The sequence below is a fragment of the Mya arenaria genome, chromosome 5 (assembly GCF_026914265.1).
Source record: "Mya arenaria isolate MELC-2E11 chromosome 5, ASM2691426v1".
NCBI classification, from domain to species: domain Eukaryota; kingdom Metazoa; phylum Mollusca; class Bivalvia; order Myida; family Myidae; genus Mya; species Mya arenaria.
This window is the reverse complement of record NC_069126.1, coordinates 80196126-80208451: the sequence shown is the minus strand read 5'-3', so window position 1 is coordinate 80208451 and position 12326 is coordinate 80196126. Positions and strand designations below refer to the sequence as shown.

Here is a 12326-nt window from a genome sequence, read left to right as displayed (position 1 = left end):
ATGAGGGGAAAGGGAAGACAGAAGAGGGGGAGAATTGAGAGGGGGAAGGGTAGACAGAAGAGGGGGGAAGGAAGACAGAAGAGTGGGATTGAGAAGGGGAAGGAAAGACAGAAGAGGGGAGAATGGAAGGAGGGAAGACAGAAGAGGGGTAGTAGGGAAGACGGAGAATGGAGGACAGAAGAGTGGGAGAAAGGAGGGTATTAGAAGGAAAAATAGTAGAGGTGGAAAAGGGAAGTCAGAAGTGGGGGAGAATGGAGAAGGAGAATTGAGAAGGAAAATGGGGAGAATGGAGGACAGAAGAGTGGGAGAAAGGAGGGTATTAGAAGGAAAAATAGTAGAGGTGGAAAAGGGAAGTCAGAAGTGGGGGAGAATGGAGAGGGAGAATTGAGAAGGAGAATGGGGAGAATGGAGGACAGAAGAGTGGGAGAAAGGAGGGTATTAGAAGGAAAAATAGTAGAGGTGGAAAAGGGAAGTCAGAAGTGCGGGAGAATGGAGAGGGAGAATTGAGAAGGAGAATGGGGAAGGAAAATGGGGAGGGAAGACAGAAGAGGGGGAATGGAAGAAGGAAAGACGGAAGAGAAGGGAAGACAGAGGAGGGGGAGAATGGAGAGGGGTAGTAGGGGAGACAGAAGATAGAAAGGAGAGTGTTAAAAGGGAAGACAGAAGATGGGAGAATGGAAGAGAGAAGAGGGAGAGAATGGAGGGTGTTAAAAGGGAAGATAGTAAAGGAAAGAAGGAAATAGTTTAGAGGCGGGAAAGGAAAGATAGTAGAGGGGAAAAGTGAAGATGATAGAGGGGAAGAATAGAGGACAGAAGATGACATAATAGGAAAGAAGGATTATGGAGTGAAGAAGGGATGATAGAAGAGGTAATAAGTGTAGAATGAAGAAAATATTGAAATAGATAGATAGGAAAAGACGGAGAACAGGACAAAAGCAGGGTTAAGAAGAAGAAAAATATGAGCAATACGAGCAAAATAGTGAGGAGTATGGGTGAGAGAGAGGAAACGATTAGAGAAGTAATAGAGAAAGTCGATTTGATAGTTTTCGTAACATACGCGACCACATACGCATGTACGATGCTGACTCTGAGCGTCAGTGGAAAGACAGAAGAGAAGACAGATCTCGTACCATGCACGACCACACGTACGAGTGGTGGCTCTTAGAGCCGGGTCGAGAACCAGCATCGCTAGTTCTCGTACAAATTTGTCCAAGATTAGAAACCTTGGGAGATTGATTCATGTTATGAAATTTTAAGGTTTATATAGCAGATCTCTATATCTCTTTCCGTGGAAATGTTAGTTGTATAAATGTTCGCATTGATGCACAGAAAACCCAACATGTTATAATATCATATTTTAAGAACTTCATACTTAAGCAATATTTCATCTAACTAGGTTTTGTGTCCTTTTTGGGAGATTTACCTATATTTTTATGCCTTCCGGTTTTGTTTTCTTCAGTCTATTTATACTATTAATAAACTTGATAAATATTCTATAAATAAATGAATTATTATGATATCAATGCATTACTGTAGCGCCTATGGACATTACAATAAAAGGTGCGAAAAAATGGCACTGAATGAAAAAAAAGTTTGAAAATTAAGTGGCATATCGGTATTATATGTAAAACTGATGTTTCTATTACAAATTTAAGTATTATGAACAATATTTTTAAATATTATGAGACAAATGTTGATGAACTAAAAATGTTTATTAGACAGACATGTCAGAATTATACTTAATTGTGTACCATTGTATATGCTTTTAACACCGTATGAAGATGTTAGTTTGTTAATAATTGGCTACTTGGGTAAAAAAAAATGTCAAATACAATGAGGAAGATAAGATAATTATAAAAAAAATCTCTTAAAAATGTGACGAGAAACTAAACAATATTAATTTTTTTCGCTCAAGGACTGAAAAAATAGGAATTATATTGATAAAACAATATTTTTTCTTCGCTTCAGGACTGAAAAATAGGCATTATATTGATAGGGGGCCCACAGATGAATGTCATATATTATTGACCGCAAAATGAAAAAACAACACATGAACATTATACCCATGCAATGCCATTGAAAATAGGTAAACAAAATATTGAAAATCGCATGTACAGAATGTCTCAAGCACTAACAAGTTAGTCAGGGGTAAGATGAGACACGGATGATGTTGCAAAGGTAGCAGATTTAGAAGTAGGGTTTTTTTGGCATGCGCACTGTCGACTGCCTTATGATGGCCGATATACTTGGGAGCATGTACTTGACCTGGAGCAGGAGCTAAGGTCCTGGAAACCAAACGGTCCACAGTTGGCGACCGTGTCATCACGGGGAACATTTTGTTATCAGAACAAATCAAAACAGTTATCAACATTGTTTCAGTCTTTCTAACCCTTTCGACTCTTTCTGTGAAATTGCTTAATAACAAAATTTACAACACGTACATATGATGATTTCTAACAGGTATCTTAGTATCAGTTAAATGTGTCTTGGCCGGTTACTTTAATTTTAGAGGGTAGTTGTAGTGGGCGGTCTATGGTTGACCATTCCTATGACAAGTAAAAGTCTACTTGGTAAAAGTTTACCAAATTAAAAGGTTGGAAGTTCTGAGAGTCCAAATGGCCATATTTCTTTCTATATCAGTTTAAGTTGTTATGCTTACATAGTATCTTGTTCAATAGATTGTAAGCATTGTCAGAACTTTCAATAAATGATTACACTTATAAACTATATCCAACGCCTTCACTGTATCAATGCACACGTAAAGACATACACCAGCGGAAGATTCATTTTATTCATATTGTGGAAGAAAGAGCAATATATTTAAGTAATCATCATGCATCATCATCATCAGTTATCACTCATGAATATGAGAGGTTTGTTGCTGGCGTCCCACGTGGACTGGCCGTACAGCCGGTAAAACTAATTAATGCTATCACTGTATACAGTGTTCTTATACATCTTACCTTTTTAATTGTATGCATGGATACTATAAAAACCTGCTTTTGTAAATACTTGTACCTTATAAATGATATGCTTTTATTTCCAGGTAACCAGCCTTTGTTATGCCTCCTTACTACGCATGCCTACATGAATTCCAACCGAAACGCAAACTCGGAAGAGAGAAAGGTCGTTCGAATGCCCTTTAACTACGCCTGCCGACATACAATCAACGAAAACACAAGCTTGAGGATAGAAGGGTCGTTCGAATGCCTTTTAACTACGCCTGCCTATATACAATCAACGAAAACACAAGCTTGAGGATAGAAAGGCCGTTCGAATGCCTTTTAACTACGCCTGCCTATATACAATCAACGAAAACACAAGCTTGAGGATAGAAAGGCCGTTCGAATGCCTTTTAACTACGCCTGCCTATATACAATCAACGAAAACACAAGCTTGAGGATAGAAAAGCCGTTCGAATGTCTTTTAACTACGCCTGCCTATATACAATCAACGAAAACACAAGCTTGAGGATAGAAAGGCCGTTCGAATGCCTTTTAACTACGCCTGCCTACATACAATCAACGGAAACACAAATTTGAGGAGTGAAAGGCCGTTCGAATGCCTTTTAACTACGCCTGCCTACATGAAATCAACGGAAACATACTTGAAGAGAGACAGATCGTTTGAATGCCTTCGAACTACGCTTGCCTACATGAAATCAACGGAAACACAAACGTGAATAGAGTCAGGTCGTTTGAATGCCTTCGACCTCCACATGCCTACATGAAATCAACGGAAACACAAACTTGGAGAGCGACAGTCCGTTTGAATGCCTTCGAACTACACATGCCTACATGAAATCAACGGAAGCACAAACGTGAATAGAGTCAGGTCGTTTGAATGCCTTCGACCTCCACATGCCTACATGAAATCAACGGAAACACAAATTTGAAGGGATGACAGTTCGTTTGAATGCATTCTTACTATGCCTGCTTACATGAAATCAAACAGAGACGCAAATATGACGGGAAACAGATCGTTTGAATGCCTTCGAACTACGCCCGCCTACATGAAATCAAACAGAGACGCAAAATTGACTGGAAATAGATCCTTTGAATGCCTTCTAACTACGCCTGCTTACATGAAATCAAACAGAGACGCAAAGTTGTTTGGAGACAGATCCTTTGAATGCCTGCGAACTACGACTGCCTACATGAAATCAAACAGAGACGCAAAGTTGATTGGAGACATATCCTTTGAATGCCTGCGAACTACGACTGCCTACATGAAATCAAACAGAGACGCAAAGTTGATTGGAGACATATCCTTTGAATGCCTGCGAACTACGACTGCCTACATGAAATCAAACAGAGACGCAGTTGATTGGAGACATATCCTTTAAATGCCTTCTAACTCTAACTACGACTGCCTACATGAAATCAAACAGAGACGCAAAGTTGATTGGAGATAGATCCTTTGAATGCCTGCGAACATGAAATCAAATAGAAACCCATGCTAAATGTCTATATAATTATAATAGGGATGTGTTCTTTCTTATTTTCTCATATGCCCATGAGCTAGCATCGATTAGGAGAAGTCGTCCTATGTATATTAAATTGTTAAGATGCTTATCAAATGTCATGTTTACGGATTTTGTTTTTTTATACTGCATGTGCTGAATGTTTTAAACCCTAGTCCAAATATGGTATCCATATCTTCGGTAATGTTATATCTATTTGCCATAAATATGAGACGACTTCTCATGATACTGTACGACTTAATTCTTATTGCCACGAATCCTCTTGTAATCATTACACAGTCATCGAAATTATACTTTTCAATGAACAATCCCGAATTCTTATACTTGTGCTTGATATAAAACAAGCAAATTCGTTGAATTGATATGCCCCGCCTCATAAGGCAACGTAGATGGAATGGAAATCACATGTTCGTGAAATATTCAAACCGAAACATACAATACGGCTGCAAAGTGATGGACTCTTATGAACGATAGATATGATATATGATCTCTGTTTTGCATTTGTTTGAATTTATAGTGTAGCATTAAGATTTGGCCTTGTAACCTATTGTTTGTGTACACACACCTTGCCCTGTTTCATCAAGGCAAACGTTCTGAGTAAGTTTCATAAAGATTGGGAAATTATAAATATTAAAAAAATATTTCCCGCCAATTTAGGTCATGAAAATATTGTTGTTTATAGACGATTCATATGTCTTAAATTAGACCGCCGCCATTTTGTTGTCACGTGACCGTCCGCCATTACAGAAGTGAAAGTTCCTGATAGTCTGCAAGAACGCTCACACGCCATTTAAATTTTAGAATTGAGACCAAAAATGACCTCCGAGAAGCAGCTACGTAAGTTGTTTTATTGGAACACTTTTTCTGAATGTAATTGTAATAAATAGTAGACCGTATAGTTGTAACTGGCCTGTAAAAAGACAATTAAATACTGCCGTATTGCTCTAAAAAACAAAATGGTGGACTTTGTTTAACAAATTATGTTTATCATTTTAGAGGATTATTCATGTAATTAAAGTAAGAATCTTTTTTTGGTTTTTAAATAAACATTTATAAAATGTTGTATAAAATGCTTTCTTGACGGAAAAAATAATGACAATAGCCGTTCAACTTGCCAGAGTACATAATGTTGACCTGTTGACTGCCAAGAGATTTGACAGGTGTGAACATTTCTTGTAAATAGCCTTGGGCTTTTGTCTTATACACTCGGCTGTAATTATAAATACTTCCAACTCTTTTGCAAATAAATGTTATTCCAAATAGAGGATTTATGTATGCATTACTTTTTACAGGGCTGCCACCCGATGACTTGAAGTGGGAAAAGAACAAAAGCAATGCCTGGCCTAAACTGATGTACGAGGATCTTGTTGACTATTTGATACATGCAAAAGCATATGATGGAAAGGCCATGAAATCCTTTAGGTCGTTGTACGGATATAACTATGTACAAAATGGTTGGATGGGTGATATGTGGTCCATTAAATGTGAGGGTATGACTTACATAAAGGCCAAAATTTCGCCGAGTCAGCCAGGCGTTGGGCGCAAGGACTACAACTCATGGATTGCGGTTTCTAGTGAAAATACTGTTGAGACTGGCCATTGTTCTTGTCCAGCTGGCAATGCCCGATCGTGTAGTCATATATCAGCAATTATTTATGCAATTACACTGGCGTGGGCGAATGGTGTAGGTGGGGAAACGTGTACAGACAAACAGCGGGCTTGGGGTAAAGGAGCTGCGCAAGTACTGTCACATGACACCATTTCAGATATGGTGTTTGACCGACCAAGCCCATTTCAGCTACAACCATGTACTGAGAAAACAGCCAACAAGACCAACACGGATACAGATTGTCCACCTCGTACTGAACAGTTTCTGGACCATAGTGACTTACAGGACTTTGTGTCAAATTCCACAGTGGCAAACATTTGGGAGTGTAAAGGTACAATATTGTACAAAATGCTACATGCACCAGAGGTTAAAAGGGACATAAATGAAGAAATCCTGCACCAAGAACATTGTGAAAATGCCTCGTATCCTGTACAAGTTCCTCTGTCATGTGCCAAATGCCAAACATTCTACGATAAATATGTCAACATTAGTTCAGAAAAAATTCAAATGTTAGCCAAATCCACAGAAAATCAGAACACCTGTGTCTGGACAGACAGTAGAAAATTGAGATTAACCAGCAGCAAAGTGAATGATTTGCCAAAGACTAAAAGAGCTAATCCTAATAAATTTGTGACAAATCAAATTTATCCTAGGTTTAAGGGATGTTTTGCTACACGTCATGGACAGAAATACGAACCAGTTGCACGAGCCTGGTATGAAAGCGTTTCTGGTCACAAGGTTAGAAAATCTGGGATTGTTGTTAGTTTAACGGAGCCATATATTGCTGCCAGCCCAGATGGTATTATAGACGAAAGAACAATTGTGGAAATAAAATGTCCAACACGCCCGCTAGAAGACCTCATATCATCAGGAAAATATGATGTTCTACTTGAAGATGGTCAGCCGAAATTGAGCCCCAAGGGAAAAAATGGCTATTATTGCCAAGTGCAAGTTGCAATGTTTTGCACTGAGTCAACTATGTGCAAGTTTGTTGTGTGGACAGCTGAAAAGCAGTGTGTTGTGGATGTTCAATACAGTAAAGACTTTATAAAGGGCATTCTTCCTAGAATCCGTGACTTTTATTTTAAGCACCTCCTTGTTAGACTAACAGATGAGTTCCAGGCAAGTCGTCTGAAAATTTCCCCGGAATACAAATCCTTGTGCCGTTAATTCCATACCAAATTTAAGGACTTGAGACTTAAGGAAATTTCCTAGAAGAAGATTATTAAATCTGAATGTCATTTTATGTGTACCTTAAAATGTAATGGAAATTTCTGTGAGAAATGCACACACTTTTGATTTCTTAAGATTGTTATTTATCTGTTAAAACTTAAATATTGTAATTCATATAATTATATGTAAAAATTATTACTGTAATACATTATTATAATCATCATAAAATTAAAGGAGTAAACTCAGATTATTGTCCTTGAAATCTTTTTCAAACTTTAAAGGGACTCGCTCACTGACTTTAGCTTGACACCAATAAACTAAATTTGAAATCAAAACATAAGATATCTGACCATTAAAAAATTGAACGAGTCTCTTAAAGGGTTGAAAGCATATGTATATACTTAATACATATCTTAATAGTTCATCAAGGACACTACTTGAAAAGCTTATTGTACAGTAATAAATGGATAGACCCAATACTTCTCCAGTTGGGATTTGCATCACCATCTACTAGTCTTGTTTTTTGCCAGTGTGGGCTTATACAGAAAAGAGATAATAGACAATATATTTTCTTCTTTTTATGCACCATATTTAATATGAAATTCATTTAAGACATGCATAGTGTTATTAATGAATGAAATAGCAAAAACAACCATTTGGCTTTTGAATTTAAGATCCAAACCATTGGACAATTACCAAGAGGTAGCATACATTTCATTTGCATACAGTATGCAATAAACAACATACTGTATACAATAAACAATAAAATGTATACAATAAACAACATTAACGGCTGTGAAATTAATTAAACTACATGTATACACAGATCTTTGTCTAGTCAACAACATCATCCCGTATTAATGAATCTCTCATGTTGCACAAAGCTGCAACTACACGGACAGTTTTATCTGCATTATGTAATGTTTTTATACTGTATTTAGTGTTCAACAGTCTAAAAGACTTCATTCGCATGATAGCGCGCTCAACATGAATTCTTTCAGCCGCAATCCTTCTAGAGTCAATGGTCTCCTGTTCGGATAGCTGCGACCGACCCTTCATAAATGCAGGAATATTCAGTTTGACTCGACGGCTACACATATCCTCACCTATTGTGAAACCACGATCAGCCATTACTTCATCCCCAGGCAGCAAATAGTCCAAAAATCCACAATTTTTAGTGATGAAATTGTCACTTGCCCGTCCACCATACAATGGTGAGATGTACATTATAAATCCACTTGGAGCTATCGCAATCAGAAATTTGGCAGTGTTATTACTTTTGTATGTACTCCAAGTCTGAGCCCTTGCTTTTAATGAAAATGGCCTTTGAATAAAAATTTCAGAACAGTCTATTATGCAGGTTGTCTTTGGAAATGATGTTTTGAAGGAATTTGGTAATGTTCTTCGAATAGTATCTCTGGGCAACCATACCACACAATGTGACAGATGTTGGGACATTACATTGATCCATGACTTAAAAACATTACTCATGAGTTGGTGAGACACACCAAAACGTCTGCCGATGTCTTCGAATGTGAGTGCAAGCCTTAATCTTAACAGCACTGAGAGGATTTGGTTTGGAACACTCATTCTGTATGGGAAACCTTTTCCATAAGTTGACAATGTTGAAATTAATGTCATGAACACTGAGAGGCTCAATCCTGTGTAAAAACGAGAGTCTGAGTCTGTTTGTATGTTTTCAAAACCAAATTCCGCAGAAGAATGCTGAGTAGATACCGTCTTTGTTTTAAGAGAATACCAGTAAGTGTGGTCATGGGCCACCAAATCCATAGTCTGTGTACTGCTGTCTACTAGCTTAGGCTTATTGGCATTATGGCAGTGTTGTGGGTATTTCTGACAACAGATGCTTAAACATTGCTGACAGTCCGTAAAGGCTTCATCAGCATCAGTGATTGGGGTAGCTGTCAACATTTCGTCAGGAGGACAGCCCACTTTTGGACTTGGTCGTTTTACAGGAGTTGATAATGGATCAGGTTGTGGCTGTGACTGTCATGGACTTGAATTTTCATTAGATTCTAGACGGAGTCTTTTCAAAGGTCTACGTCCAGGTGTCTTTGGCGTCACTTGTCGATATCCCATTTCCAACACTGGGATTGGGTTTTGCTTTGTAGGGCGGCCATCTATAAAGTGCTTCGAACAAACCTGAAAATATAGATTTATTTACACCTTAACAATTAATGAAAAAATGTTTTAACATCATTTCTTAATTTAATGTTGCCGACAATAAGTGTGGTGCTTTTCCATTTTTAAGGGTGGCTGTTCACCATAGTGGTTATGGTACTGTATACATAATACATAATATAAAAAAAATATGACACAGTAACTCCATTTTTTCCAAAATTTAGCATAACTCACCACTGACTTGATAGGAGGATCAAAGCCTTTCCTGTTGATGGATTTCAACCACTGGAGACGATTTTCTCCCGATGCCGGTATGCAGTGGAATTTGAACGGTACAAGGCATGGACAGTCTTTGCCATTTACATCATTATGAAACTGGCAGGTGGAATTTTCCCAGTCGCAAAGTTTCTTCTGGTTATTGCTACAATTAACCACAACACACTGCCTTCCACCACCTCGTTTATATGGCATAATTATCCGATATTTTATCGATTCGAGATAATTTGACAGATTATTGGTTTTTCACTTCCGCAATGGCGGACAAGTAAATTGAAGAGTATTTGACAGGGGAGATAATTCGTACTGTACTATTAAATAGAATCGTCTATACGGACGCTTTATTTGAATGTACTGGTATTTACGTGGTAGACGCGAAAGATACATATGTCGTTAGTGATGTGCTACATCAGTAAGTAAGATTCAAAGTGTTGTACACAACGATAAAAATTTCATTTTTTCTTGCAATTGAATCATATGATATGAAGTCCCTTTAAACAGCGAACAAACTGTAAAATAAACAAGTGAGTACAACTCGGCAAAACAAGTAAAACAGATCATCGACAAAAAACTGAAAACAATTTATAATACATAACAATAATTATGCATAATAACATTTCAAAAATTAAACACACACTTTTATTATGCGATTTTCATGCTTAGAGCTGCGTTTCATTATAATGAATTAATTATGCATTTTAGCATTTTTCAAACAACGATACATAATAATATACATTGTACATCAATGAATACAGCATATTCTATCTCATTTAACAAATTATTTTCGCAGGTGTTCGCATTATTAAATAGCCAAGAGAACAACGGTTGTAGACAAATCATTGTTATTTATTTGTATTTTGTATACATGTATTCGTCTAATTAGTATAACGATCACCTTTAAAGGGAATTGCTCACGGTTAATAGGGTCAGATGTAGAGAGGAATATTTTGTCTAATAGGTAAAACAATCACCTTTAAGAGGAATCGTCCACGTTAAATAGGTTCAGATTTGGAGACAATTATTTTCGTTGAAGTTCTATTAACGAGTCCCTTACATGAAAAAAACCCATTGTATTTCCTTAATTTTGAAAGAAAACCCATTAGCGTTAAAACAGCAATTCTATTTTAAGCGGACTCATTCGAAGAATTTCATGGTTAGTTACGATGTTTCAAACTTGCTAAAATTCATATGTTTTACCTTCCATCGACAAACACCAAACCGCCACAAGCAGATACCCCATACATTTTTTGAAGCACAAATTATAAATATTTCAAACATAAGCTGTTCGACGAAATCGAGCATTTTATTTCGCTTTTTTCAATATCTGAGAACAAAAGAATAAACTGATGATGTTTTATCATTCTTACAATATTTGTTTGCACAAACTATACGGATTTTAATTTCGTAATGCCTGAGCCTTTAAAAAGAGAACGTGTCCCTTTAAGGAAATGCATGATACATTTAAACCCTGGTAACTAAGCACACCAGTTTTGCTATCAAAAGTTAAAAACATATGTCAGTTATACATGTATAATTATCATGATAATTGTTTGAATAACGAAAATATTGGCATGGTATTGATTATATACATATATAGTACTATCCATATTTTTTAATGAATTGATTTTATAAACGAAAAAAAATCTTCCACAGTCCTCTTTGCAAATGCTGTTATGTTTCATAATTGATCTTTAACACAAATACACAGTAAATAAGAACATTTTTGTTGTATTTTCAGGAGATATGGGGAACGCAATCCATCTGCCGTCGACGACGTTAGCGCCAACGGCCGTCACGTTACATAAGCGACGCCGTCCATATTCGAAGTTCCAAATCGCGAAATTAGAGAGGGAATATAACAGCTCTACATACATTTCTAAGTCCCGACGCTGGGAATTGTCCCAGCTTATAAACCTCTCAGAAAGACAAATCAAGATTTGGTTCCAGAACCGAAGAATAAAGGCGAAGAAAATTACCAAACATGACGGTGATTCGGATAAAGACGGTAGTCCGGATGTCCCAGACATTGGAATGCATATGGGCCAATGAAAATGCTTGTAGTTAGATACTGCTGACTAAGTGTGACATAAATTATTATTGAAATTGGATTTATGTTCATGTGTGATAAAAAGTATTGATCATGAGAAAGAAGGGTCTAAATATCAGTTAATTTGTCCCTGGGGACTTCGAAGCTCGTGATTATTGGAGAGGCACTGAATAGCAATTAGGTTATCAGAAAGGACATAAATTCTACTAAGGAACTCAGCTGACGTATCGCAAGAGTGTGCATACGATTTGAGCACGCAATTTGCGTGCTCCTACGCACGGAAGCAATGGAAGTTGTGGATGTGTGTTATGCGATTGTTGAAAACATTGGACAAAAGTTGAACATTATTTTGTCTAATATTAGAGAAAAAAACATAATTATGCATGTATTAATGCGCCATTTGTCAGATACCTCCGTTACCCAGTTCTGATTGGTTTTCAGCTGAGCTCTGCTTGGTACCCAGTTGGGCTCTGCCAGGTTCCCATTTAAGCTTTACCTGGTTCCCAGTTGCGCTCTGCCTGGTACCCGGTTGCGCTCTGCCTGGTAGTATTTTGAGACACGTATTTAAAAGAAATGAATATACAAGTTTTCTGTCA

The 12326-nt window shown here is 37.3% G+C and overlaps 3 protein-coding genes and 1 pseudogene across 3 annotated transcripts; 3 read left to right on the top strand and 1 right to left on the bottom strand.

Annotated features, from left to right (window-relative positions):
* Window positions 1–617, top strand: LOC128236000 (octapeptide-repeat protein T2-like). Its single transcript, XM_052950782.1, has 2 exons — window positions 1–197; window positions 350–617. The coding sequence occupies exons 1-2, from the start codon at window positions 1–3 to the stop codon at window positions 615–617; spliced, it is 465 nt and encodes a 154-aa protein (XP_052806742.1).
* A 4679-nt stretch (window positions 618–5296) lies between these two features.
* On the top strand, window positions 5297–7262 carry LOC128235999 (uncharacterized). Its single transcript, XM_052950780.1, has one exon. The coding sequence runs from the start codon at window positions 5754–5756 to the stop codon at window positions 7260–7262; it is 1509 nt and encodes a 502-aa protein (XP_052806740.1). The 5' UTR covers window positions 5297–5753.
* Window positions 7263–8092: 830 nt separating this feature from the next.
* Window positions 8093–9878, bottom strand: LOC128234533 (uncharacterized; annotated as a pseudogene).
* Window positions 9879–10082: 204 nt separating this feature from the next.
* Window positions 10083–11732, top strand: LOC128235998 (homeobox protein Hox-D9-like). Its single transcript, XM_052950779.1, has 2 exons — window positions 10083–10095; window positions 11422–11732. Exons 1-2 carry the CDS (start codon window positions 10083–10085, stop codon window positions 11730–11732), a joined length of 324 nt encoding a protein of 107 aa, XP_052806739.1.
* The last annotated feature ends 594 nt before the right edge of the window (window positions 11733–12326 follow it).